The sequence below is a fragment of the Epinephelus lanceolatus genome, chromosome 12 (genome assembly GCF_041903045.1).
Source record: "Epinephelus lanceolatus isolate andai-2023 chromosome 12, ASM4190304v1, whole genome shotgun sequence".
Classification (NCBI taxonomy): Eukaryota; Metazoa; Chordata; class Actinopteri; order Perciformes; family Serranidae; genus Epinephelus; species Epinephelus lanceolatus.
The window spans coordinates 41,776,635-41,800,105 of NC_135745.1; the positions used below are offsets into that span (position 1 = coordinate 41,776,635).

The following is a 23,471-nucleotide window of genomic DNA, read 5'->3' on the forward strand; positions in this document are numbered from 1 at the left end:
CTTTTTTTTGAGGGCTTGCAGCTGCGCCCCTGCCAGCATGTGGCACCCTAGGCGACTGCCTATATGGCCGATGCCAAGAGCCGGCCCTGGTGCGCGTTTGTTGACAGGAGTCACACCCTGAAACACTGATGCTGCATTCAGGTCACATGGGAAAGATGGGAGAGATAAGACATAGTATTTGGGAATGTGAGATTTGAGGCTAAACGTTCAAATGTCTCTGACTTGTTGAATTCTGATTAAAGAACATGGAAACACTTGGAACCAAAGTAAAGAATCATATTTTCATGTCATGATTTTATGACTGGACCTGATATAAGCTGCTCATTTTTACATTTGTTGTTGGAGTTCAGATATTTCACGTGTTATAAAAGCTGAGTCACTCACTGTCACTGTGGTAGTGTTTGGTTTCCTAGTGTCTCTGTTAGGTGCTGTCTGCTGAGAACATTTCTCCCAGATCAATTCTGTCATATCAACATTTATACATGTTTAAAATCAAAGTTTTAAAAATTAAAATGAGACCTCATCAAGCTCAGGAACAAATCATGTTTGTGCTGGCCACATCTGATCAAAACAAAGATTTAAATAACAAATTTCACTTGAATGACTTGTGACGACACAAATTATGATCTGCATCCAAATTTATTTGATGTTCATGGACACAAAAACAGAAAGCAAACACTATTAAATGACTCTTGTTCAGTGATTTCATGTTCAGATTCACTTCATCCACACAAGAATCTCAGCTGTGTACAAGACAATAATGAATGATGTCCTTATTGATTATGATCAGGATCATTACACTTCTATAAAACCTCATAACAACAACATTTGGTCTGCCAAACAAATAAATGTGATTATACATTTCTTTACAGATGAACACAAAGACAACAAAGTGTGGAGGATAAAGGAGGTGACACACACAGGAAGGAGCGCCACCTACACACACTCAAACATTTACACAACAACTCAGGAGAAGATGTCAAAGTCCCGCCCACAATGTTTGACTGACAGCTGATCTGTGTGCAGTGAAGAAACGCCACAACAATCAGCTGTCAGCAACAAACATGGAGACCAAACACAGAGTTTAACCCTTAAATGACTTCTGACTATTTGACTTGACACAACTCAGCTGTGGAATCAGGATGAAGACAAAGTCCAGCATAGAGAGGCTGAGTGAATGTGGTCTGGACTCTGCGGAGGAGAGTCATGGTTTCAGAGACGCTGTAGAAGGACAGAATACCTGCACTGTGATCCAGGTACACTCCTACTCTGGAGGACCGAGGACCTGAGACGGGAGTTTGGACTTTGTTGTGATAAAAGTTATAACTGTTATTGGCACAATATAACATCCAAGATTTGTCATTGAATCCAAATAAACATTCATCCCCTGCTCTGCTGATATTCTTGTATGCGACTGCCACATAAACTCCTCCTCTCCACTCCACCTCCCAGTAACAACGTCCAGTCAGACTCTCTCTACTCAGGACCTGAGACCATCCAGTGAATCTGTCTGGGTGTTTAGAATAAAACTGTTGTTGTCTCATTACTGTCACTTTCCTGTTCCCCTCAGATAATAACAGCTCTGTGAATGCTGTGTTTGGATCCAGTGTGATGTGACGTGAATATCTGAAGAACTCAGCTCTGGTCTTGGGCTCTGGTTGTGGCAGTAAAACATCCACTTCAGTCACTGTCAGTGAGACGTTTGTCCATGTGTCCCTCAGGGCGTCCTGTAGTTTATCTCTGACTCCTGACACAGCCGCTGTCACGTCCTCAAAGTAGCGGTGAGGACGGATGTTGATGCTGGATGAGTGTGTGGCTTCACTGAGTGCTGACAGTGAGGGGTAGTTGTGTAGAAACTGCTTGTGATCCTCTGTGTGTGAGAGCTGCTTCAGCTCAGCGTCTTTCCTCTTCAGCTCAGTGATCTCCTGCTCCAGCTTCTCCTGAAGCTCTTTGACTCGACTCACTTCAGTTTCCTGCTGCCATCTGAGCTGCTGCTTCACATCAGAGCGTCTTTTCTCCATGAGACGGATCAGCTCAGTGAAGATCTTCTCACTGTGCTCCACTGCTTTATCAGCAGAGCGACTGATAGCCTCCACCTCCTGTTGGAGCAGCTTCACATCTTTCTCTGTGTCCTGGATTCTCTGCTGGATGTTTTGTCGACTCCCCTCCAGCTCTCTCTGCCTCTCAGTCCTTTCTGCTGCAGCTGACACTGTGTCGTGGCCTTTATGTTCATCCACAGAGCAGAGATAACAGATACACTGCTGATCAGTGCGGCAGAACATCTTCATCACCTCATCATGACGAGAGCAGATGTTCTCCTGCAGCTTCTTGGAGGGCTCCGCCAGCTTGTGTTTCTTGAATGTAGCCGAGTCACGATGAGGCTGGAGGTGTTTCTCACAGTAAGAGGCCACACACTGCAGACAGGACTTGAAGGCTTTCAGTTTCCTCCCAGTGCAGACATCACAGGACACATCTTCAGCTCCAGCATAGCAGTGATCAGCAGGAGCAGCTTGGAGTCCAGTCTTCTTCAGTTTCTCCACTAAATCTGTTAACATGGTGTTTTTCCTCAGGACAGGCCTCGGTGTGAAGCTCTGCCTACACTGAGGGCAGCTGTAGATTCTCTTCTCATCCTCTCCATCCCAGAAGCTTTGAATACAGTTGATGCAGTAGCTGTGTCCACAGGGAAGAGTCCCCGGATCCTTCAGTAGATCCAGACAGATGGAACAAGAGAAGGTTTCTCGGTCCAGCTCAACTCCTTTCTGCGCCATTTCACCTCGTGGCAGTGACTGTGTGAGTTTCACTCTCTGAGAAGTGAAACTAGTTTGAGCTCTGATCTAAACATCATGTGTTCCTGCAGTGAATGGAGTCTGTCAGCTCTGTGACGTCACCACAGTGTTGGTTACACACTGTAGATCTGAAGGGGAGGGAACAAGGAAATGTGTGGACAGAGTGGAGCTGGCTGTGTGTGTGAGAGCAGGAAGAGGAGGGAGGGCTCATCAAGCTCTGAGTCATTCCAGGAAGAGGAGCAGTTTGACAGAGATACTGTGTGTTTAACACTTGTTTACAACAGAGCTCATTTCTCATTTAAAAACACTGATCACTTCATCCTTTAGGAGGTAAACTCTTCTAAGAATCAGAGGGTTTGGAGACGGCTCCACAGTTTTCTAAACTGTCCCGTAATTAAGTTTCATCAAACTCATGATTGTTTACAATAATTCTAAAACAGTAAATATGAGACACAGAATTTAATCACTGCTGTAAAGGTAATGAAACTCCAACAATTAAACTATTAGCAGATGAAAGTCTTTAAGTTATGTTTGAGAGAAAACAGATTCAATTCAGAAAGTCATTTTGAGTAAAAGATGTATTTTGATGATAAATGCATTTAAACAGCTGATTCAAATGAGTTACTTGGTGCAGCTCTGAATCCCCACAGGACCTGAATGCACCAGATTATTTGGTTCTGCACTTTAGTTTGTGACATGTTTGTACAGGTGAATATAAAAAGGTTTCTTTCTTATATTCACCATCAGCTGTTAAACTGAAAACAGGAAACAATACAGGTTGCGGTCAGGGATTTCAAAATAAAAGGAGGACGATGAGCAACAACATTTAAATAAGCACAACTGGGAAAACATCTACAGGCTAATTGCAAGATTTATCATTATTTTTATAATGGATATTTTCATCATGTATATGTTTAGACGTAATGATATAGTTTTTTATATTTTTTTATTTAATTCATTTATTTATTTGCCCCAAGTAATAATGTTTAGTAAACATGTTTACAGCCTGCTACAAAAACAGTTTTGGTCTCTATAGCTAATTTCTACACTCGTAACAACTGTACACGGGGTGAATTTTAACGTAACATTTTTTTTTTAAGGCCCAAAGTTACACATATTTAACCCTTTGAACCCTGAGCTCAGTGGTGAGGAAACATGAAAAAAAGACAATGAGAAATTGGTGAGAAGATTTTTTAATGACCAAAAAAAAAAGTAAATAAAGATTTAGATTTTTTTTTAAAACTATTTATTTATTGTTATGCTTATTACATTTTAAAATGATGTTACAGAATTATTCCAATTTTTAAGCGCTCTTTCCAGGTTGTTTCATTTTTCACATTTTCTTGTTTTTAATTTTTAATAAATTTTTGGGTCATTTCTTCTTTAGTTGCCTTTTTCACGTGTGTTTAAAGAAATAAAGCCAGTTTGCTCAGGTTTCAGAGGGTTATGGGCGGGGCTGCTTTGAGTGACAGGTTGTCTGCGAGGAGTCGCTACAGTCCACAGCTCCACCCTCTCCTCCAAATATGGTCACTTCTGGCTCCAAAAACCAAGATGGCCACGGCTGAAATGCCGAACTTGAGTCCACAAAACCCAAAGGTGACATCACAGTAGCTCCATCCATTATTATAGACAGTCTATGGTCTTTCCCCAAGCAAGAGAAAGGAAGTAAGGAAGAAAGGAAGAAAGGAAGAAAGGAAAGGGAAAGAAAGCAAACTGACTTAATAAGAAAAGTATTCAAAAGGTGTGTGAGAGAGAGATGGATCAAGAGGGGAAAAGTGCGGGGCCCACACAGACTGCTTATGCAAAGGTTCCAATATGTGGTGCTACATCCCTGAACAGAGGAGGTCAAGGATAACATTTAAAAAATACTTTCACCTGCTTTTATTTTGTTCTTGACCTTTAACCTTGAGTTTCTTTTTACTGCTCTGCAACACATTATGAGGAGTGGAGTGAGGAGTTATTTGATTCATTGTAAATCTGGTTTGATTAAAGCAATCGTAACTTGATGAAAACAAAACCATATTTCATCATTTTCCCCACCTTACATTCATCAATCATCACTCACAACACAAAAGTGTCATTTAAGGAAAGTGTGTGAAGGAGCAAAACGTGATTCAACAAACTGGAAGTTATGAAAATATTAGTAATGGGAGTGATGAAATGTGTGAGAAGTGAAAAATAGAGGGGTTCAAGTGGATGTAAAATGAAAAAAAGAGCTGATTATCAAGTGACTTGATTCATTTTCTACCACTCATCACCCTGTTCTACTTTGAAAGGGAAATGCCACAACTTCTGGTTTGAGGTTGCTCTGATTGATGGAACTTTGTGCAACCGCTGAAATGAGACTTCCCCCAAAATCCCCAGTAACACAGTTCAAATATCCCAGTGGTGGTTTAATGTTTTGGATTTCTAGTGTCTCTGCAAAGTGCTGTCTGCTGGGGACATTCTCCTCTTATTAATACTGTCATGTATACACATTATAAATGTTTACAATTAAAGTTAGAACTTTAAAATAAGAGCTCAAATTCAGGAATAAATCATGCGTCTGCTGGCCACATCTAGTGGCCATTTTTGGCTCCAAACTACTAAATGTTTCAATAACAAATTAAACTTGAGGGAATTCTGAGGGCACAAATTATTATCTGCATCAAAATGAGCATAAACAAAAAATGATACTAAATACTATAGATAGGAAATGAAGCTGAGAAATAAATGAGTGGCATCCAGGACTGTGGTGACGCTGTTTCAGTGAGGAAAGTTACAGGAGGAAAAGTGCCTCAGTTATAATCTCAAATCAGTGTCACGTTTTCTCCATCAGGTTTGTCTGATCCCCTGGAACGAAGACGAGAAGAAAAGACTTTTTTCAAACGTGTGTATTTATATGTCAACCTTCAGTTTGTTCACACACCCCATCAGTAAAGTCTGTTCAACGATTTGGGACTTCATTTATCCACACAGTCACTTTATTTATTCAACACCAGTTCTCAATATCTTCCCGAGACCCAGTGTCCTCACATGAGGACGTCACATTTTGGCTTTGCTTGACCTTATTTTTCATTCTCCTTAACTCAGACCTGTTGTCCTTATACGTGGACACTGTTTGTGCCATCTAGTGGCTTTAAGAGCACAATACACTGATCATGTAAAAACAAGATGGCAGCCATCTCTGCCAAGTCAGTCTGCAGCTGATCCCGACACAAAGGTCAACAAGGTCTAAAACCTGATCACATGTTATGGTTGAAACTTGTTTATTTCTGATTAATAATGTTTGTAGTTTGATATGGCAACAAATTTGACACCAGTAACAAGATGCTGTTAATTAGGAAGTACTCGTTTGAGGACACTGGGACTTATTATAGTTGACAATGTTTAGTTTTTTATACTTATCAGGTGCAACTGATCCCAAAAAGCCAGGAGAAGTTGAAAATGCACAGCAAACAAAAGCTTGGGTCTCAGGAGGATATAACAGAAGAGCCCCATGCCAACTTTAATTCCTCCCAAAATGATCTTGCTGATAGTGCTGCAGGCTCACTGCATAAGACACTCAACTCTCTGAAGAAGATAGACAACAAAAAGGAAGTTAGCTCCATGGCACAAGCCGGGAATTAAAGCAAGTTCCTTTCTTGTGGTGCCATCTTCCAGTTTCATTCTGTCTCCACATTTAAAGAAACCTTTCATCAATGGAAATGTGGTCTTTTCATAACACTGGGCTGTCAGTGCAGACGAAAGATGCTGATCGTCACCTTGGAATTATACGGTTCTATCTGACCTTTCTGTCAAAATGTGGACTTTTTAGTTTGAAAACAAAAAGGTTCATATCATTGATGTTATTTGGAATGCTAAACTTTGAAGCTCAATGTCTCAAAACCGCTCAGACCACAGACAGAACCTTGTAATTCTTTGTTTGTTGGGTTTTGTTTTCAGATATTTTTAATGTTTCTTTAACAACATACAAACTGCTATACAGCTTTGCAAAAGAAAAACAGTCAAAACACACGCACATGTATGTACAGGCACAGGTACACACACAGACAGATACCTACAAACATACAGAAACTTTAAAGGGACAGGCAGTTGCACGGGATAAAGGTCCAATCAGGGTCTAACCTATTATGATCAGCTACTCTACTTTTGGAGTCTAGCTTTTATACAGTACAGGCCAAAAGTTTGGACACACCTTCTCATTCAATGCGTTTTCTTTATTTTCATGACTATTTACATTGTAGATTCTCACTGAAGGCATCAAAACTATGAATGAACACATGTGGAGTTATGTACTTAACAAAAAAAGGTGAAATAACTGAAAACATGTTTTATATTCTAGTTTCTTCAAAATAGCCACCCTTTGCTCTGATTACTGCTTTGCACACTCTTGGCATTCTCTCCATGAGCTTCAAGAGGTAGTCACCTGAAATGGTTTCCACTTCACAGGTGTGCCTTATCAGGGTTAATTAGTGGAATTTCTTGCTTTATCAATGGGGTTGGGACCATCAGTTGTGTTGTGCAGAAGTCAGGTTAATACACAGCCGACAGCCCTATTGGACAACTGTTAAAATTCATATTATGGCAAGAACCAATCAGCAAACTAAAGAAAAACGAGTGGCCATCATTACTTTAAGAAATGAAGGTCAGTCAGTCCGGAAAATTGCAAAAACTTTAAATGTGTCCCCAAGTGGAGTCGCAAAAACCATCAAGCGCTACAACCAAACTGGCACACATGAGGACCGACCCAGGAAAGGAAGACCAAGAGTCACCTCTGCTTCTGAGGATAAGTTCATCCGAGTCACCAGCCTCAGAAATCACAAGTTAACAGCAGCTCAGATCAGAGACCAGATGAATGCCACACAGAGTTCTAGCAGCAGACCCATCTCTAGAACAACTGTTAAGAGGAGACTGCGCCAATCAGGCCTTCATGGTCAAATAGCTGCTAGGAAACCACTGCTAAGGAGAGGCAACAAGCAGAAGAGATTTGTTTGGGCCAAGAAACACAAGGAATGGACATTAGACCAGTGGAAATCTGTGCTTTGGTCTGATGAGTCCAAATTTGAGATCTTTGGTTCCAACCGCCGTGTCTTTGTGAGACGCAGAAAAGGTGAACGGATGGATTCCACATGCCTGGTTCCCACTGTGAAGCATGGAGGAGGAGGTGTGATGGTGTGGGGGTGTTTTGCTGGTGACACTGTTGGGGATTTATTCAAAATTGAAGGCACACTGAACCAGCATGGCTACCACAGCATCCTGCAGCGACATGCCATCCCATCCGGTTTGCGTTTAGTTGGACGATCATTTATTTTTCAACAGGACAATGACCCCAAACACACCTCCAGGCTGTGTAAGGGCTATTTGACCAAGAAGGAGAGTGATGGAGTGCTGCGGCAGATGACCTGGCCTCCACAGTCACCGGACCTGAACCCAATCGAGATGGTTTGGGGTGAGCTGGACCGCAGAGTGAAGGCAAAGGGGCCAACAAGTGCTAAACACCTCTGGGAACTCCTTCAAGACTGTTGGAAAACCATTTCAGGTGACTACCTCTTGAAGCTCATGGAGAGAATGCCAAGAGTGTGCAAAGCAGTAATCAGAGCAAAGGGTGGCTATTTTGAAGAAACTAGAATATAAAACATGTTTTCAGTTATTTCACCTTTTTTTGTTAAGTACATAACTCCACATGTGTTCATTCATAGTTTTGATGCCTTCAGTGAGAATCTACAATGTAAATAGTCATGAAAATAAAGAAAACGCATTGAATGAGAAGGTGTGTCCAAACTTTTGGCCTGTACTGTACATGTTTAGATTTAATTATATGTTTTTCATATTTTTTTTTATTTTATTCACTTATTTATTTTGTATGTTTAGTAAACATGTTTACAGCCTGCTAGAAAAACAGTTAGGCCCAAAGTTACACATATTTAACTTTTTGAAGCTCAGTGGTGAGAAGACATGAAAAAAACAGTCTGTCAGGGAATGAGTGGAAACGTGGCGCTTCTATACTGCAGGGCTGATGAGGGAAAGTGGAAACAGGTGAGCAGGTGAATGAGAGAGTCAGGTGACTGGGACAGGAGGGAAAGTGTGAGGACATCTGGTGGATGGATGGAGGTGATGCAGGGGGCTGGAGGGAGGGACAGAGAGGCAGAATGGGAGAAGCAGGACTGAGGAGGACTTTGTGACACAGTTCTCCAACCACAACAGTCTTTGGTCTGTAATCTACAAGCTCAGGAACAAATCATGTTTGTGCTGGCCACATCTGATCAAAACAAAGATTTAAATAACAAATTTCACTTGAATGACTTGTGACGACACAAATTATGATCTGCATCCAAATTTATTTGATGTTCATGGACACAAAAACAGAAAGCAAACACTATTAAATGACTCTTGTTCAGTGATTTCATGTTCAGATTCACTTCATCCACACAAGAATCTCAGCTGTGTACAAGACAATAATGAATGATGTCCTTATTGATTATGATCAGGATCATTACACTTCTATAAAACCTCATAACAACAACAACATTTGGTCTGCCAAACAAATAAATGTGATTATAGATTTCTTTACAGATGAACACAAAGACAACAAAGTGTGGAGGATAAAGGAGGTGACACACACAGGAAGGAGCGCCACCTACACACACTCAAACATTTACACAACAACTCAGGAGAAGATGTCAAAGTCCCGCCCACAATGTTTGACTGACAGCTGATCTGTGTGCAGTGAAGAAACGCCACAACAATCAGCTGTCAGCAACAAACATGGAGACCAAACACAGAGTTTAACCCTTAAATGACTTCTGACTATTTGACTTGACACAACTCAGCTGTGGAATCAGTCCAACAAAGACAAAGTCCAGCATAGAGAGGCTGAGTGAATGTGGTCTGGACTCTGTGGAGGAGAGTCATGGTTTCAGAGACGCTGTAGAAGGACAGAATACCTGCACTGTGATCCAGGTACACTCCTACTCTGGAGGACCGAGGACCTGAGACACGAGTTTGGACTTTGTTGTGATAAAAGTTATAACTGTTATTGTGAAAAAATGACACCCAAGATTTGTCATTGTGTCCAAATCTACATTCATCATCCCACCCTGCTCTGCTGATATTCTTGTATGCGACTGCTACATAAACTCCTCCTCTCCACTCCACCTCCCAGTAACAACGTCCAGTCAGACTCTCTCTACTCAGGACCTGATAACATCCAGTGAATCTGTCTGGGTGTTTAGAATAAGACTGTTGTTGACTCATGAATGTCACTTTCCTGTTCCCCTCAGATAATAACAGCTCTGTGTGTGCTGTGTTTGGATCCAGTGTGATGTGACGTGAATATCTGAAGAACTCAGCTCTGGTCTTGGGCTCTGGTTGTGGCAGTAAAACATCCACTTCAGTCCCTGTCAGTGAGACGTTTGTCCATGTGTCCCTCAGAGCGTCCTGTACTTTATCTCTGACTCCTGACACAGCCGCTGTCACGTCCTCAAAGTAGCGGCGAGGACGGATGTTGATGCTGGATGAGTGTGTGGCTTCACTGAGTGCTGACAGTGAGGGGTAGTTGTGTAGAAACTGCTTGTGATCCTCTGTGTGTGAGAGCTTCTTCAGCTCAGCGTCTTTCCTCTTCAGCTCAGTGATCTCCTGCTCCAGCTTCTCCTGAAGCTCTTTGACTCGACTCACTTCAGTTTCCTGCTGCCATCTGAGCTGCTGCTTCACATCAGAGCGTCTTTTCTCCATGAGACGGATCAGCTCAGTGAAGATCTTCTCACTGTGCTCCACTGCTTTATCAGCAGAGCGACTGATAGCCTCCACCTCCTGTTGGAGCAGCTTCACATCTTTCTCTGTGTCCTGGATTCTCTGCTGGATGTTTTGTCGACTCCCCTCCAGCTCTCTCTGCCTCTCAGTCCTTTCTGCTGCAGCTGACACTGTGTCGTGGCCTTTATGTTGGTTCACATCTTCAGCTCCAGCATAGCAGTGATCAGCAAGAGCCGCTTGGAGTCCAGTCTTCTTCAGTTTCTCCACCAAATCTGCTAACATGATGTTTTTCATCAGGACAGGCCTCGGTGTGAAGCTCTGCCTACACTGAGGGCAGCTGTAGATTCTCTTCTCATCCTCTCCATCCCAGAAGCTTTGAATACAGTTGATGCAGTAGCTGTGTCCACAGTGAAGAGTCCCCGGATCCTTCATTAGATCCAGACAGATGGAACAAGAGAAGGTTTCTCGGTCCAGCTCAACTCCTTTCTGCGCCATTTCACCTCTCAGTGTCAACAACTAGTTTGAGCTCTGATCTAACCAACATGCAGTGAATGGAGTCTGTCAGCTCTCTCACGTCACCACAGTGTTGGTTACACACTGTAGAGCTGAAGGGGAGGGAACAAGGAAATGTGTGGACCATAGACTGTACAAAATAATGGACGTAGTCACCGTGACGTCACCCATCCGTTTCTGAAGAGTGGATTTGAAGCTCAAAATACTCCGCTCTGGACGTCGCCATCTTGGCAGTGCCTGACTGCGCCCAACTCCCGGACAATCAAAAATGGGCAAAGAAGCGGGCCGAAGGAAGCCTGGTTGCTTAAACACGCACACCTCGCTCGGCGCTGCTAAGTTAGCTAAGGCTAACAAGCTAGGCTAACAAGCTACGAGGCTAAGAAGCTACGCTACTTTGGCTAGCCCTGTAGTGTTGCTGCTCCCGCTTGGTGCCAGCCAAGACTATTCAACAGAAGGCTGGGACACGGGGTCAAACATGGGGGGATTGCACATGCGCAGTAAAATCTGGTCTGCACTTCCTCAAAGGGTCAGTAGATGGCGTGAGACCGCGGAATAATGGGGATGTTTGTTTCATGGTCAATTTGTATTTTTTGTTACATTTGGGAATTTATGAATGATTTGATAATGTTTGTTTTTGCAATATAATTTAACTATTATAGCAAAACTGATAATCTGTGCTCTGGCTTAACAGCAAAATATATTGTGATAATATCTAGTGTAACACTGAAGGATGATTCTCAGAATCAAAACCAATGACAGCAGCCCTAGTTCTTTACCAGAGGCATTAGTTAAGGTTAGCTACTTTATTAAGGAAGAAAAACAAATTAAAATGATACCGAAAAAAGAGCTTATTGACACATTTTGACATATTCCAGTATTCAAATATTCTCAGTTTCATTATTGTCTTGATGTCACACACCACAAAACACAGGAACAATTGCAGGACAAAAATGATTTATTTTGCGTTTTCACACACAAACAGTCACCACACAAATAACAAATGAACTAAAAGTCTGAGGAAGAGCTTTGTGCTGGAAACATCACACAGCAAAACAAGAGCTATTTGATCTGCCTCCATTTTGTTGGTTCTGGGATATGTGCATGCATGTCATTTTCACAGCTTATTATTGGACTGTGACTGGTGGCCTGTGTTGAGAGTGAGAATGACAGAGATGTGATTCCGACAACTTCAGGCAGCCACCGTCCAAAAGTCCAAGCAGACCGAACCAAGCGCACTCCTTGATCTCCTGAGCGGATCCTGCGCTTGTTATCTAGCGCCCCTGCTGTCACCCTCCAGCATCGCAGCTCAAGTTACACTGCGCATGTGCAATCCCCCCATGTTTGACCCCGTGTCCCAGCCTTCTCTTGAATAGTCTTGGTGCCAGCTCCCCTGCAGCTCCCTCACGAAACTTGAGGTAAGCTGAGTTTAGCTTAAACTAACGTTATACAACAAACCTTGAAACAATGATTCAGCTGTTATCTTAAAAAAACCACTTCAACTTTTTTTAAATATATAATGCTAATTATTTATCACACTCATTTTCCTTTCATATGCAGTGTGGAGCACTGGTGACAGCTATGTCCGGTGTGGTGTCCAGAGAGCTGCAGAGACCTTGGGAAGCACCCTCAGCATGCCGGGCGTCCGTGTCTGCTGGTTTGGCTGGGGTGGACTGCAGTGGGGAGGCCTTCTCTCCTTCTTTCCCCAGTCCCTGCGAGGAAGAGCAGCACCAGGTGTCCTCATCATCCACTGTGGTGGCAATGACATGGGGAAGGTCAGCAGTGTCAAGCTGGTCAGCATGATGAAGGAGGACCTGCACCAGCTTCACCTCCAGCATCCTGGCATTAAGATAACATTTTCTTCATTGGCCCAAAGGTGCAGGTGGGAGGCTGGTGTCAATCCAGCAAAGATTGATAAGGCCAGGAAATGTGTGTACAGTGTTATGGCTACATTTGTTCATAGTTTAAATGGTGCCATAATTGAGCACCCTCACATCAGACACATTCATCTCACACCTAGGAGAAATTATATGTTTTTAAGTAAATTAGTTAATTGTCTTAAAGACCACCTCCAAATGCAGTGAACTGCTTACAGTTGGCAGTGTCACTGCTTTTGAATTTGGCCTTTAGGACACATTTTGTTAGGCCTGAACATAGCCCAGGCTGTCATGGCTAATGTTGAGTTTTTTATATTCATCTGTAACTTGTTTAAGATTTCAATAAATTCTATTTATATTTGCACTGCTTTTGTCTTTGTTACTGACTGAATGTTGTATTCACAATCAAATCTGACTGTCAATTGAAAGGACAAACAAAGCATCCACTACAGATAAAACATTAAGCATTAATGTTTAACATTGTCACTGACAAAAAATTAAGCAGTCCATTTCTGTGTGGGCCTGATTATTTTAACTTTGTACTTGAAGATAACTAAGCACCTTACACCCAGCAGCAGAGCCTGAGAAGATTTTGGAGAGTAACCTTTGTTTGCTGCTCTGTTAGAAGTCTAGTTGTAACACAGAAGAATGTGACTGGATAAAAGGGTTCAAAGTGAAAAACAAAGAATTAGCTGGACACAATAGTTTTGAAGCCCCCAAGGAGGTATCACTTGTTCGCTATGTTGCCAACTCTGAGAGGGTCTTCCTCAGGCAAAGATATCGTGACGTTTTTATAGTGAGGCAAACAGAAAGATAATCAGCCAATTATGTGTTGTTGGTTTTTTTAGCCTCACTATATAAGCCTCAATACCGAGCAATACCCACAGAACCTTCTCATATGTCACAATGTCACAAATAAATAATACCTCCTACGGGACTTAAAACTATTCAGTGTGCAGATATTTCCTTGTTCAAACAAAACCAGCACATAACATCAGCTTTTCATTTTTTTTTACATTCTGCTAAGATAAATGCAAACTTGGGTAAATGTTAAGACATAAATGAAAACATTAAGATGCCATTAATAACAATTATATTTTGTTAATGGTTTAAATCGCCCCTATATTTCCAATCATCACAGGAAACTGATGAATGACAGCTTTCAAAGAATTTGCTTTTACTCTAAAGTAAATTTTGTCTGATCCATTTTATATCACAAAAATTCTAACCATTACACAGACAGTTTAACAAAATTAAGTCAAAGCTTGCATTCATGAAATCATCCATATTAAAAGGTTACAAAAAGTACACATGAAATAAATGAAAAGATTTATAACAGTAATTATAAAACCTATGAATTAGGACCCAGTGTCATAATTTGCAAAATCTTAATTTCTTGTGAAACAACCTCTTTACTGTGGAGTAAATATCACATTGGCCTAGGTGTTGTAACTTTCCTCAAGTGTCCTACAAGAGAGAAAGATGACAGGTTAAAAACAAAAAATCTTATTGCTGAGTAAGTGGCTGTCATTCATAAAATAGTTTTGTGTTTAAATTTTGTAGATATTCGACTTTAATTCAAATAAACACAAGAAGTTTGTGCTCTAGAAAAGGATCAGCACTCAGTGAATAACCTGCTAAGCCCTATGATAAGCTATCATGGCAAGGCTTAACTATACAGACCAGTGAGCAGTGATAACTAACATGTCTTTGGGGTCATCGGGTGGGAACCTCCTTTCACCGGTGTTTCGTCTAGTTGGTCCCACGACACCTCCAGGAGGCTAGACAGTGATCTCTGGCGTCCCAGAGACACTCCCCTAATGCCAGGTCTCACTGCTCCCCACACCAACCCAACAACCTCCTTTACCTTACTTACACATGGCTTTCTCAGCCCAAACAGCACTGCCACCTTCAACAAACCCAGGCTCTGTACATGCAAGCTCCAGGTAGAAACAGTGCTGATACTACCTTTCCTAGCACATTCACCATACTCTATTTCACACGCTACATAGCATAACTACAATATAAGCTAAAGTTAAAGGAGATAATAAACTCACAGGATCAGCAAACACACTCACCTTGCAGCATGGTCTCAAACAAAATGGATTCAAATAGGCCACTCCCACACTTAAATAACCTTCCTCTTCCTGGATTTCCTCCTGAGAGGAAGTGGATCTCTCCACCTGATCTCAAGGAGTTATGTGCCCTGTTTAGTAGTTCCTCCTGCTGGCCCCCAACTGACATTATTTCTTCTGTAATAGATAAAGTGGCTGGTTCTTGCTGCTTCATCTGACATTTCCCTCACTGTCTTCCTCAAATTCTGTCCCCGCACTCCGAGTTCCCCCAGGAGCGAGACAGCTGATCTTGCTATGAATCCCCTACACCCCACTTCCACTGGACAAATCCTAGTCTTCCATCCTCGCTGCTCAGCTTCTGCTCCTAAGTCTGCATATCTAAGCTTTTTTCTTTCATAGGCTTCTTCCACTGAGTCTTCCCAAGGAACTGTCAGCTCAATGACATACACTATCCATTGACTCACTGACCACAACACTAAGTCAGGCCTCTGCTTGGTACAAACTATTTCCTGGGGAACAACAAGCTTTCCCCCTAAATCTACTTGCATTTCCCAATCACAAGCACCTTCTAGGCACCCACACCCTTGCCTCCTTACTAACTTATCCCTTCTGTATTTCTCTCCCTCACGGACAAACTGAATTGCTGAACTCCTATCCTTAACCCCTTCTGAATTCACCTGTCTTCGTTTCCCTTCGATTCCTGCAGCTAAACATTTCAACACCTGGTTATGTCGCCATGTATATCGGCCTTGTGACAAGCTAACTTTACAGCCTGACAAAATATGCTTTAAGGTTGCGGTACCTGAACACAGTGGGAATGATGGGTCCTCATTTACCCACAGTTTTAGGTTCTGGGGGGTTTGTAACACATCGTATGTAGCCCCTACCAGGAATCTAATACGATTCTCCTCAATACTCCACAGGTCCCTCCAACTAAGCTTCCTCTTCTCTACACTTTCCCAATTCAACCACTGTCCCTGTTTAGCCTGGGCCACTACCTTTGCACCCCTTAATATCTCTTCCTGTCTACGTATCTGTTCCACGACCAGCTTTCTTTTATCTTTGAGACCTGCTTTATTCCATACCGGTTTGCCTGAGGCAAGCCCCAGGCCTCTCCGGCCAAACTGAACATTACCTACAATCTCTACATGCCTAAGAGCTGCTTCTGCCTCCTGAACTGCCGATCTTGGGTTCCACTTCCTCCCCTTGGTTGGATTTGGAACCACACTCCTAACTACCACGTCCTTACTCCCAGATAACAACAGCTCTGTCCTGACCTTTGTACATTTAGATTCCTCTGTTAAACTAGATACTGGCAGCTGAAGTATCCCTTTTCCATACAATGCAACACTACTTAGGCACCTAGGAGCACCCAACCACTTCCTAATATAGGAGCTAACCGACCTTTCAATTCTCTCCCCTACGGATATTGGAATTTCATAAACTGACAACGGTCACATTAACCTAGGATATAGCCCAAATTGCAAACACCACAACTTCAACTTTCCTGGAAGTTCTGATTTATCTATTCTATCCAATCCTTCCGCCACATCTTTCCTAAATGTCACCACCTGTTCCTCATCATTCAACTCCACATTGTACCACCTACCTAAGCTCTTTACTGACTTTTCCCTAATTGTTGGGATGTCCTCATCATCTATGACAAACTTCCTATCACTTAACTTCCCTCTACATATCGAGATGCTTCTAGATTTACTAGGCTTGATCTTCATGCTGGCCCACTTCAGGTTCTTATTTACCTTCTCTAGTAACGACTGTTGCTCACCAGTGGCCCCACCCACTCCTAATGACCGTCGTTCACTAGTGTGACTCACCTGACCCAAACAATGGTCCAGTGAAACTCCACTAACGAAGTATTGTCTTATGAGGGTGGTGGGTGTACACCTCCACAGAGGTTAAAAACCTGAGTCTTACTCCACTGTTTGTCAGACTAGTGAGGACTAGTCAGACTGATGCGTTGAGAACTGATGAAGCCGCTTGGATAAGAGGCGAAACGTCTTCTAGACAAAATCAAAGTCCAGTTGCCTACGATTTAATTGTTGCCAGAATGGAATTGACCTGGATAAATGAGAATATCCACAGACTTCTCTAGTAGCCTCTTTGTACATGGCGTTGTTGTGGTCACCAGTGTCATTTCATCCATGTAAGCCCTAACTGGTGGAAAATGCAACCCATTCTGCCGTCTCTCTCCACCTACCACCCACTTAGAAGCCCTGATGATTACTTCCATCGCCATAGTAAATGCTAATGGAGAAATTGTACACCCTGCCATGATGCCTATTTCTAGCCTCTGCCAACCTGTTGTGAAGCCTGCTGTACTTAGACACAACCTAATATCCTGAAAGTATGCTTTCACTAAGGTGACAACTACCTGTGGCACTCTGAAATAGTCAAACGCACTCCAAATGAGGCTGTGGGGTACTGAACCAAATGCATTTGCAAGATCTAAAAATATTACATGTAGGTCCCTTTTGTTAATCTTTGCTGCCTGAATCTGGTGCCAGATCATGCTAGTATGCTCTAAACACCCTGAAAAACCTGGTATTCCTGCCTTCTGCACCATGGTATCTATTAAGCTATTCCTTTCTAAGTAGCTAGCTAATCTCTGCGCAATTACACTAAAGAAAATCTTCCCCTCCACGTTCAAGAGAGAAATCATCCGGAACTGGCTAAGGTCCACAGACTCCTTCTCCTTAGGAATGAGGACACCCCCTGCCCTACGCCATGCTCTTGGTATAATTTGTTTTTCCCAAACTATTCTTAGCTGTTTCCACAAAAATTTAAGGATATCAGACGCACCTTTATAAACCCGGTAGGGGACTCCATTAGGCCCTGGGGCCGAAGAAGCCTTTGCACGCCTGACCACCTCCTGAACTTCCTTCCACCTAGGTGGTCTGACATCCATCTCATGCTCTATCCTTCCTAATGGAGGGATATCAGGTGGGAAACCTACTATCCTATTCTTCTCTAAATCTGAATATGTATTTCTCAAATATTCTTCAACCTCTAACCTTTCTACTTTGAGCTGCCCTCCCTTTTCCTGGCTGAACAATCCTTTAACAAACTTAAAAGGGTCCCTGAAAAAACCTGTCCTAGCATGTTCCTTCTTCCTCCTCTTTTTCCTGAGATGCTCTGCCCTTCTAAGAACTGCTAGCCTGCTTCTCAACTCCTCTTGCAACACCTTAATTCCCTCCCTTTCTTCTTCTGTAGCCTTTCTCCACTGCTTTCTTAACTGTCTCCTTTCCTTGACTAACTTCTCTATTTGTCTTTGCCGCCTAGATTTACCTGACTGTACCCTCTCACTCCTCTTTCTCTCATGCAACCCAAACCTCTCTACACCATATGAGTAAATTATATCTCCCATCTTTTCTAACCTTTCTACTGCATTTCCTCTAAGTCTACTCAAGATTACTGACAAATCTCTATTAACTATCTCTCATTCTTTACTGTCATTTGCTCTAGGCCATCTAACTCTAACATTTTGCTCAATGGTTCTTTCTCTGACTGGCACACTGGCCTCAGTGTCACCTGCATCCTCTCTTGGGAGATGGGAGAGATAAGACATAGTATTTGGGAATGTGAGATTTGAGGCTAAACGTTCAAAAGTCTCTGACTGTTGAATTCTGATTAAAGAACATGGAAACACTTGGAACCAAATGTAAAGAATCATATTTTCATGTCATGATTTTATGACTGGACCTGATATAAGCTGCTCATTTTTACATTTGTTGTTGGAGTTCAGATATTTCACGTGTTATAAAAGCTGAGTCACTCACTGTCACTGTGGTAGTGTTTGGTTTCCTAGTGTCTCTGTTAGGTGCTGTCTGCTGAGAACATTTCTCCCAGATCGATTCTGTCATATCAACATTTATACATGTTTAAAATCAAAGTTTTAAAAATTAAAATGAGACCTCATCAAGCTCAGGAATAAATCATGTTTGTGCTGGCCACATCTGATCAAAACAAAGATTTAAATAACAAATTTCACTTGAATGACTTGTGACGACACAAATTATGATCTGCATCCAAATTTATTTGATGTTCATGGACACAAAAACAGAAAGCAAACACTATTAAATGACTCTTGTTCAGTGATTTCATGTTCAGATTCACTTCATCCACACAAGAATCTCAGCTGTGTACAAGACAATAATGAATGATGTCCTTATTGATTATGATCAGGATCATTACACTTCTATAAAACCCCATAACAACAACAACATTTGGTCTGCCAAACAAATAAATGTGATTATACATTTCTTTACAGATGAACACAAAGACAACAAAGTGTGGAGGATAAAGGAGGTGACACACACAGGAAGGAGCGCCACCTACACACACTCAAACATTTACACAACAACTCAGGAGAAGACGTCAAAGTCCCGCCCACAATGTTTGACTGACAGCTGATCTGTGTGCAGTGAAGAAACGCCACAACAATCAGCTGTCAGCAACAAACATGGAGACCAAACACAGAGTTTAACCCTTAAATGACTTCTGACTGTTTGACTTGACACAACTCAGCTGTGGAATCAGGATGAAGCCAAAATCCAGCATACAGAGGCTGAGTGAATGCGGTCTGGACTCTGTGGAGGAGAGTCATGGTTTCAGAGACGCTGTAGAAGGACAGAATACCTGCACTGTGATCCAGGTACACTCCTACTCTGGAGGACCAAGGACCTGAGACACGAGTTTTGACTTTGTTGTGATAAAAGTTATAACTGTTATTGTCACATCTTAACATCCAAGATTTGTCATTGTGTCCAAATAAACATTCATCCCCCCACCCTGCTCTGCTGATATTCTTGTCTGCAACTGCTACATAAACTCCTCCTCTCCACTCCACCTCCCAGTAACAACGTCCAGTCAGACTCTCTCTACTCAGGACCTGACAACATCCAGTGAATCTGTCTGGGTGTTTAGAATAAGACTGTTGTTGTCTCATTACTGTCACTTTCCTGTTCCCCTCAGATAATAACAGCCATGTGTTTGCTGTGTTTGGATCCAGTGTGATGTGACGTGAATATCTGAAGAACTCAGCTCTGGTCTTGGGCTCTGGTTGTGGCAGTAAAACATCCACTTCAGTTCCTGTCAGTGAGGCGTTTGTCCATGTGTCCCTCAGAGCGTCCTGTAGTTTACCTCTGACTCTTTGACTCGACTCACTTCAGTTTCCTGCTGCCATCTGAGCTGCTGCTTCACATCAGAGCGTCTTTTCTCCATGAGACGGATCAGCTCAGTGAAGATCTTCTCACTGTGCTCCACTGCTTTATCAGCAGAGCGACTGATAGCCTCCACCTCCTGTTGGAGCAGCTTCACATCTTTCTCTGTGTCCTGGATTCTCTGCTGGATGTTTTGTCGACTCCCCTCCAGCTCTCTCTGCCTCTCAGTCCTTTCTGCTGCAGCTGACACTGTGTCGTGGCCTTTATGTTCCTCCACAGAGCAGAGATAACAGATACACTGCTGATCAGTGCGGCAGAACATCTTCATCACCTCATCATGACGAGAGCAGATGTTCTCCTGCAGCTTCTTGGAGGGCTCCACCAGCTTGTGTTTCTGTAATGGAGCTGAGTCACGATGAGGCTGGAGGTGTTTCTCACAGTAAGAGGCCACACACTGCAGACAGGACTTGAAGGCTTTCAGTTTCCTCCCAGTGCAGACATCACAGGCCACATCTTCAGCTCCAGCATAGCAGTGATCAGCAGGAGCAGCTTGGAGTCCAGTCTTCTTCAGTTGCTCCACTAAAACTGCTAACATGGTGTTTTTCCTCAGGACAGGCCTCGGTGTGAAGCTCTGCCTACACTGAGGGCAGCTGTAGATTCTCTTCTCATCCTCTCCATCCCAGAAGCTTTGAATACAGTTGATGCAGTAGCTGTGTCCACAGGGAAGAGCCACCGGATCCTTCAGTAGATCCAGACAGATGGAACAAGAGAAGGTTTCTCGGTCCAGCTCAACTCCTTTCTGCGCCATTTCACCTCTCAGTGATGGTGACTGTCAAATAGTTTCACTCTCTCTGATCAGAAAAACAAATCTGTTGATAGAGACGAGCTGGCTTCAGGAGGAGGGAGGAGAGGGAAGGCTTTTCAGGCTTTGCTGCATTCCACAAGGAGTGGTGAGAGGCAGGGTGTGTTATCTGACATTTACAACAGGCAGTAAAAACAGATTCAAACTACGACACTCAGCTCACACAGTTAGACATTTCATGTTAGTTAAATGTTTCACGTTTTCAAGTGAAGTTAATGCAGTTGTTGGAAACTCGTAGTTCAAAGGATTCAAAAGTCTATCGGAAATAATAATTATTAAAAATGTTTATCGACCATTTTCAGTAAAATATTCAGTTTTCAGCAGCATTCCCGAAAAAGGAAAAATGATAGTCAGTTGATTAAACCAGTCTCATGAAATAAACCAAACTATCAGTGCAGAACTCTGAGCAATAATTAGATAATAGCTATAACCACAGTCACCATATCAGCTGTAAAGATACACTGAACAAAAATATAAACGCAACACTTTTGTTTTTGCTCCCATTTTTCGTGAGCTGGACTCAAAGATCTAAAACTTTTTCTATACACACAAAAGACCATTTCCCTCAAATATCGTTCACAAATCTATCTAAATCTGTGTTAGTGAGCACTTCTCCTTTGCCGAGATAATCCATCCCACCTCACAGGTGTGGCATATCAAGATGCTGATTAGACAGCATGATTATTGCACAGGTGTGCCTTAGGCTGGCCACAATAAAAGGCCACTCTAAAATGTTCAGTTTTATCACACAGCACAATGCCACAGATGTTGCAAGTTTTGAGGGAGCGTGCAATTGGCATGTCCACCAGAGCTGTTGCCCGTGAATTGAATGTTCATTTCTCTACCATAAGCCATCTCCAACCGGCCTCACAACCGCAGACCACGTGTAACCACACCAGCCCAGGACGTCCACATCCAGCATGTTCACCTCCAAGATCGTCTGAGACCAGCCACCCGGACAGCTGCTGCAACAATCGGTTTGCATAACCAAAGAATTTCTGCACAAACTGTCAGAAACCGTCTCAGGGAAGATCATCTGCATGCTCGTCGTCCTCATCGGGGTCTCGACCTGACTGCAGTTCGTCGTTGTAACCGACTTGAGTGGGTAAATGCTCACATTCGATGGCGTCTGGCACGTTGGAGAGGTGTTCTCTTCATGGATGAATCCTGGTTTTCACTGTTCAGGGCAGATGGCAGACAGTGTGTGTGGCGTTGTGTGGGTGAGCGGTTTGCTAATGTCAACGTTGTGGATCGAGTGGCCTATGGTGGCGGTGGGGTTATGGTATGGGCAGGCGTATGTTATGGACAACGAACACAGGTGCATTTTATTGATGGCATTTTGAATGTACAGAGATACCGTGACGAGATCCTGAGGCCCATTGTTGTGCCATTCATCCACGACCATCACCTCATGTTGCAGCATGATAATGCACGGCCCCATGTTGCAAGGATCTGTACACAATTCCTGGAAGCTGAAAACATCCCAGTTCTTGCATGGCCAGCATACTCACCGGACATGTCACCCATTGAGCATGTTTGGGATGCTCTGGATCGGCGTATACGACAGCGTGTTCCAGTTCCTGCCAATATCCAGCAGCTTCACACAGCCACTGAAGAGGAGTGGACCAACATTCCACAGGCCACAATCAACAACCTGATCAACTCTATGCGAAGGAGATGTGTTGCACTGCGTGAGGCAAATGGTGGTCACACCAGATACTGACTGGTTTTCTGACCCCCCCCCCCCCCCCCCCCCCCGAATAAAGCAAAACTGCACATTTCAGAGTGGCCTTTTATTGTGGCCAGCCTAAGGCACACCTGTGCAATATTCATGCTGTCTAATCAGCATCTTGATATGCCACACCTGTGAGGTGGGATGGATTATCTCGGCAAAGGAGAAGTGCTCACTAACACAGATTTAGACAGATTTGTGAACAATATTTGAGGGAAATGGTCTTTTGTGTATGTAGAAAAAGTTTTAGATCTTTGAGTCCAGCTCACGAAAAATGGGAGCAAAAACAAAAGTTTTGCGTTTATATTTTTGTTCAATGTAGAAGAATTTTAGGGTTCTTGACATCCCAGCTGGTCACCAACGTTTTCCAATGTTTATATTTGGTTGAATTTTGGTTGTGATGTCTGTTTACCAAAATTCAATGTCAGGACAATGTCTGATGCCAGCGTCAGTTGTTGTCAAACACTGACGACACATGACACTGATTTTTTGGCGGTTTGAATTTGTGCAGTGAGGTACCCAAAATCCAACATCTTCCAAACATCTCATGTTTTCACCATGAACTGATTGATGACTGATGGATGGATCTGTAGAATATTGTTTTTTGCATTTGATTAATATTTATAGTTTTCTCGCAGCAAATCACACTGAGGTCACTTAAACTTTTTATTTTCATCATGACTGTGATTGTGAGGAAAACTGTTGATATTAAATGATG

The 23,471-nt window shown here is 42.7% G+C and overlaps 2 protein-coding genes across 2 annotated transcripts; both read right to left on the reverse strand.

Annotated features, from left to right (window-relative positions):
* Positions 1–620: 620 nt before the first annotated feature.
* On the reverse strand, positions 621–2,856 carry LOC144465119 (tripartite motif-containing protein 16-like). Its single transcript, XM_078173439.1, has one exon. The coding sequence runs from the start codon at positions 2,766–2,768 to the stop codon at positions 1,107–1,109; it is 1,662 nt and encodes a 553-aa protein (XP_078029565.1). The 5' UTR covers positions 2,769–2,856; the 3' UTR covers positions 621–1,106.
* Positions 2,857–9,312: 6,456 nt separating this feature from the next.
* On the reverse strand, positions 9,313–21,050 carry LOC144465135 (E3 ubiquitin/ISG15 ligase TRIM25-like). Its single transcript, XM_078173501.1, has 2 exons — positions 20,140–21,050; positions 9,313–11,033 (listed from the first exon to the last, which is right to left on the reverse strand). The coding sequence occupies exons 1-2, from the start codon at positions 20,965–20,967 to the stop codon at positions 9,576–9,578; spliced, it is 2,286 nt and encodes a 761-aa protein (XP_078029627.1). The 5' UTR covers positions 20,968–21,050; the 3' UTR covers positions 9,313–9,575.
* Positions 21,051–23,471: the final 2,421 nt, after the last annotated feature.

Excerpts from the sequence above, each read along its gene's own strand:
- LOC144465119 (XM_078173439.1), bottom strand. The coding sequence starts at position 2,768 with ATGGCGCAGAAAGGAGTTGAGCTGGACCGAGAAACCTTCTCTTGTTCC.
- LOC144465135 (XM_078173501.1), bottom strand. The coding sequence starts at position 20,967 with ATGGCGCAGAAAGGAGTTGAGCTGGACCGAGAAACCTTCTCTTGTTCC. Across the intron at positions 11,034-20,139 it reads GTCGAGTCAAAGAGTCAGAG|TTGTTGACACTGAGAGGTGA; the intron begins GTAAACTACAGG and ends AGCTCAAACTAG.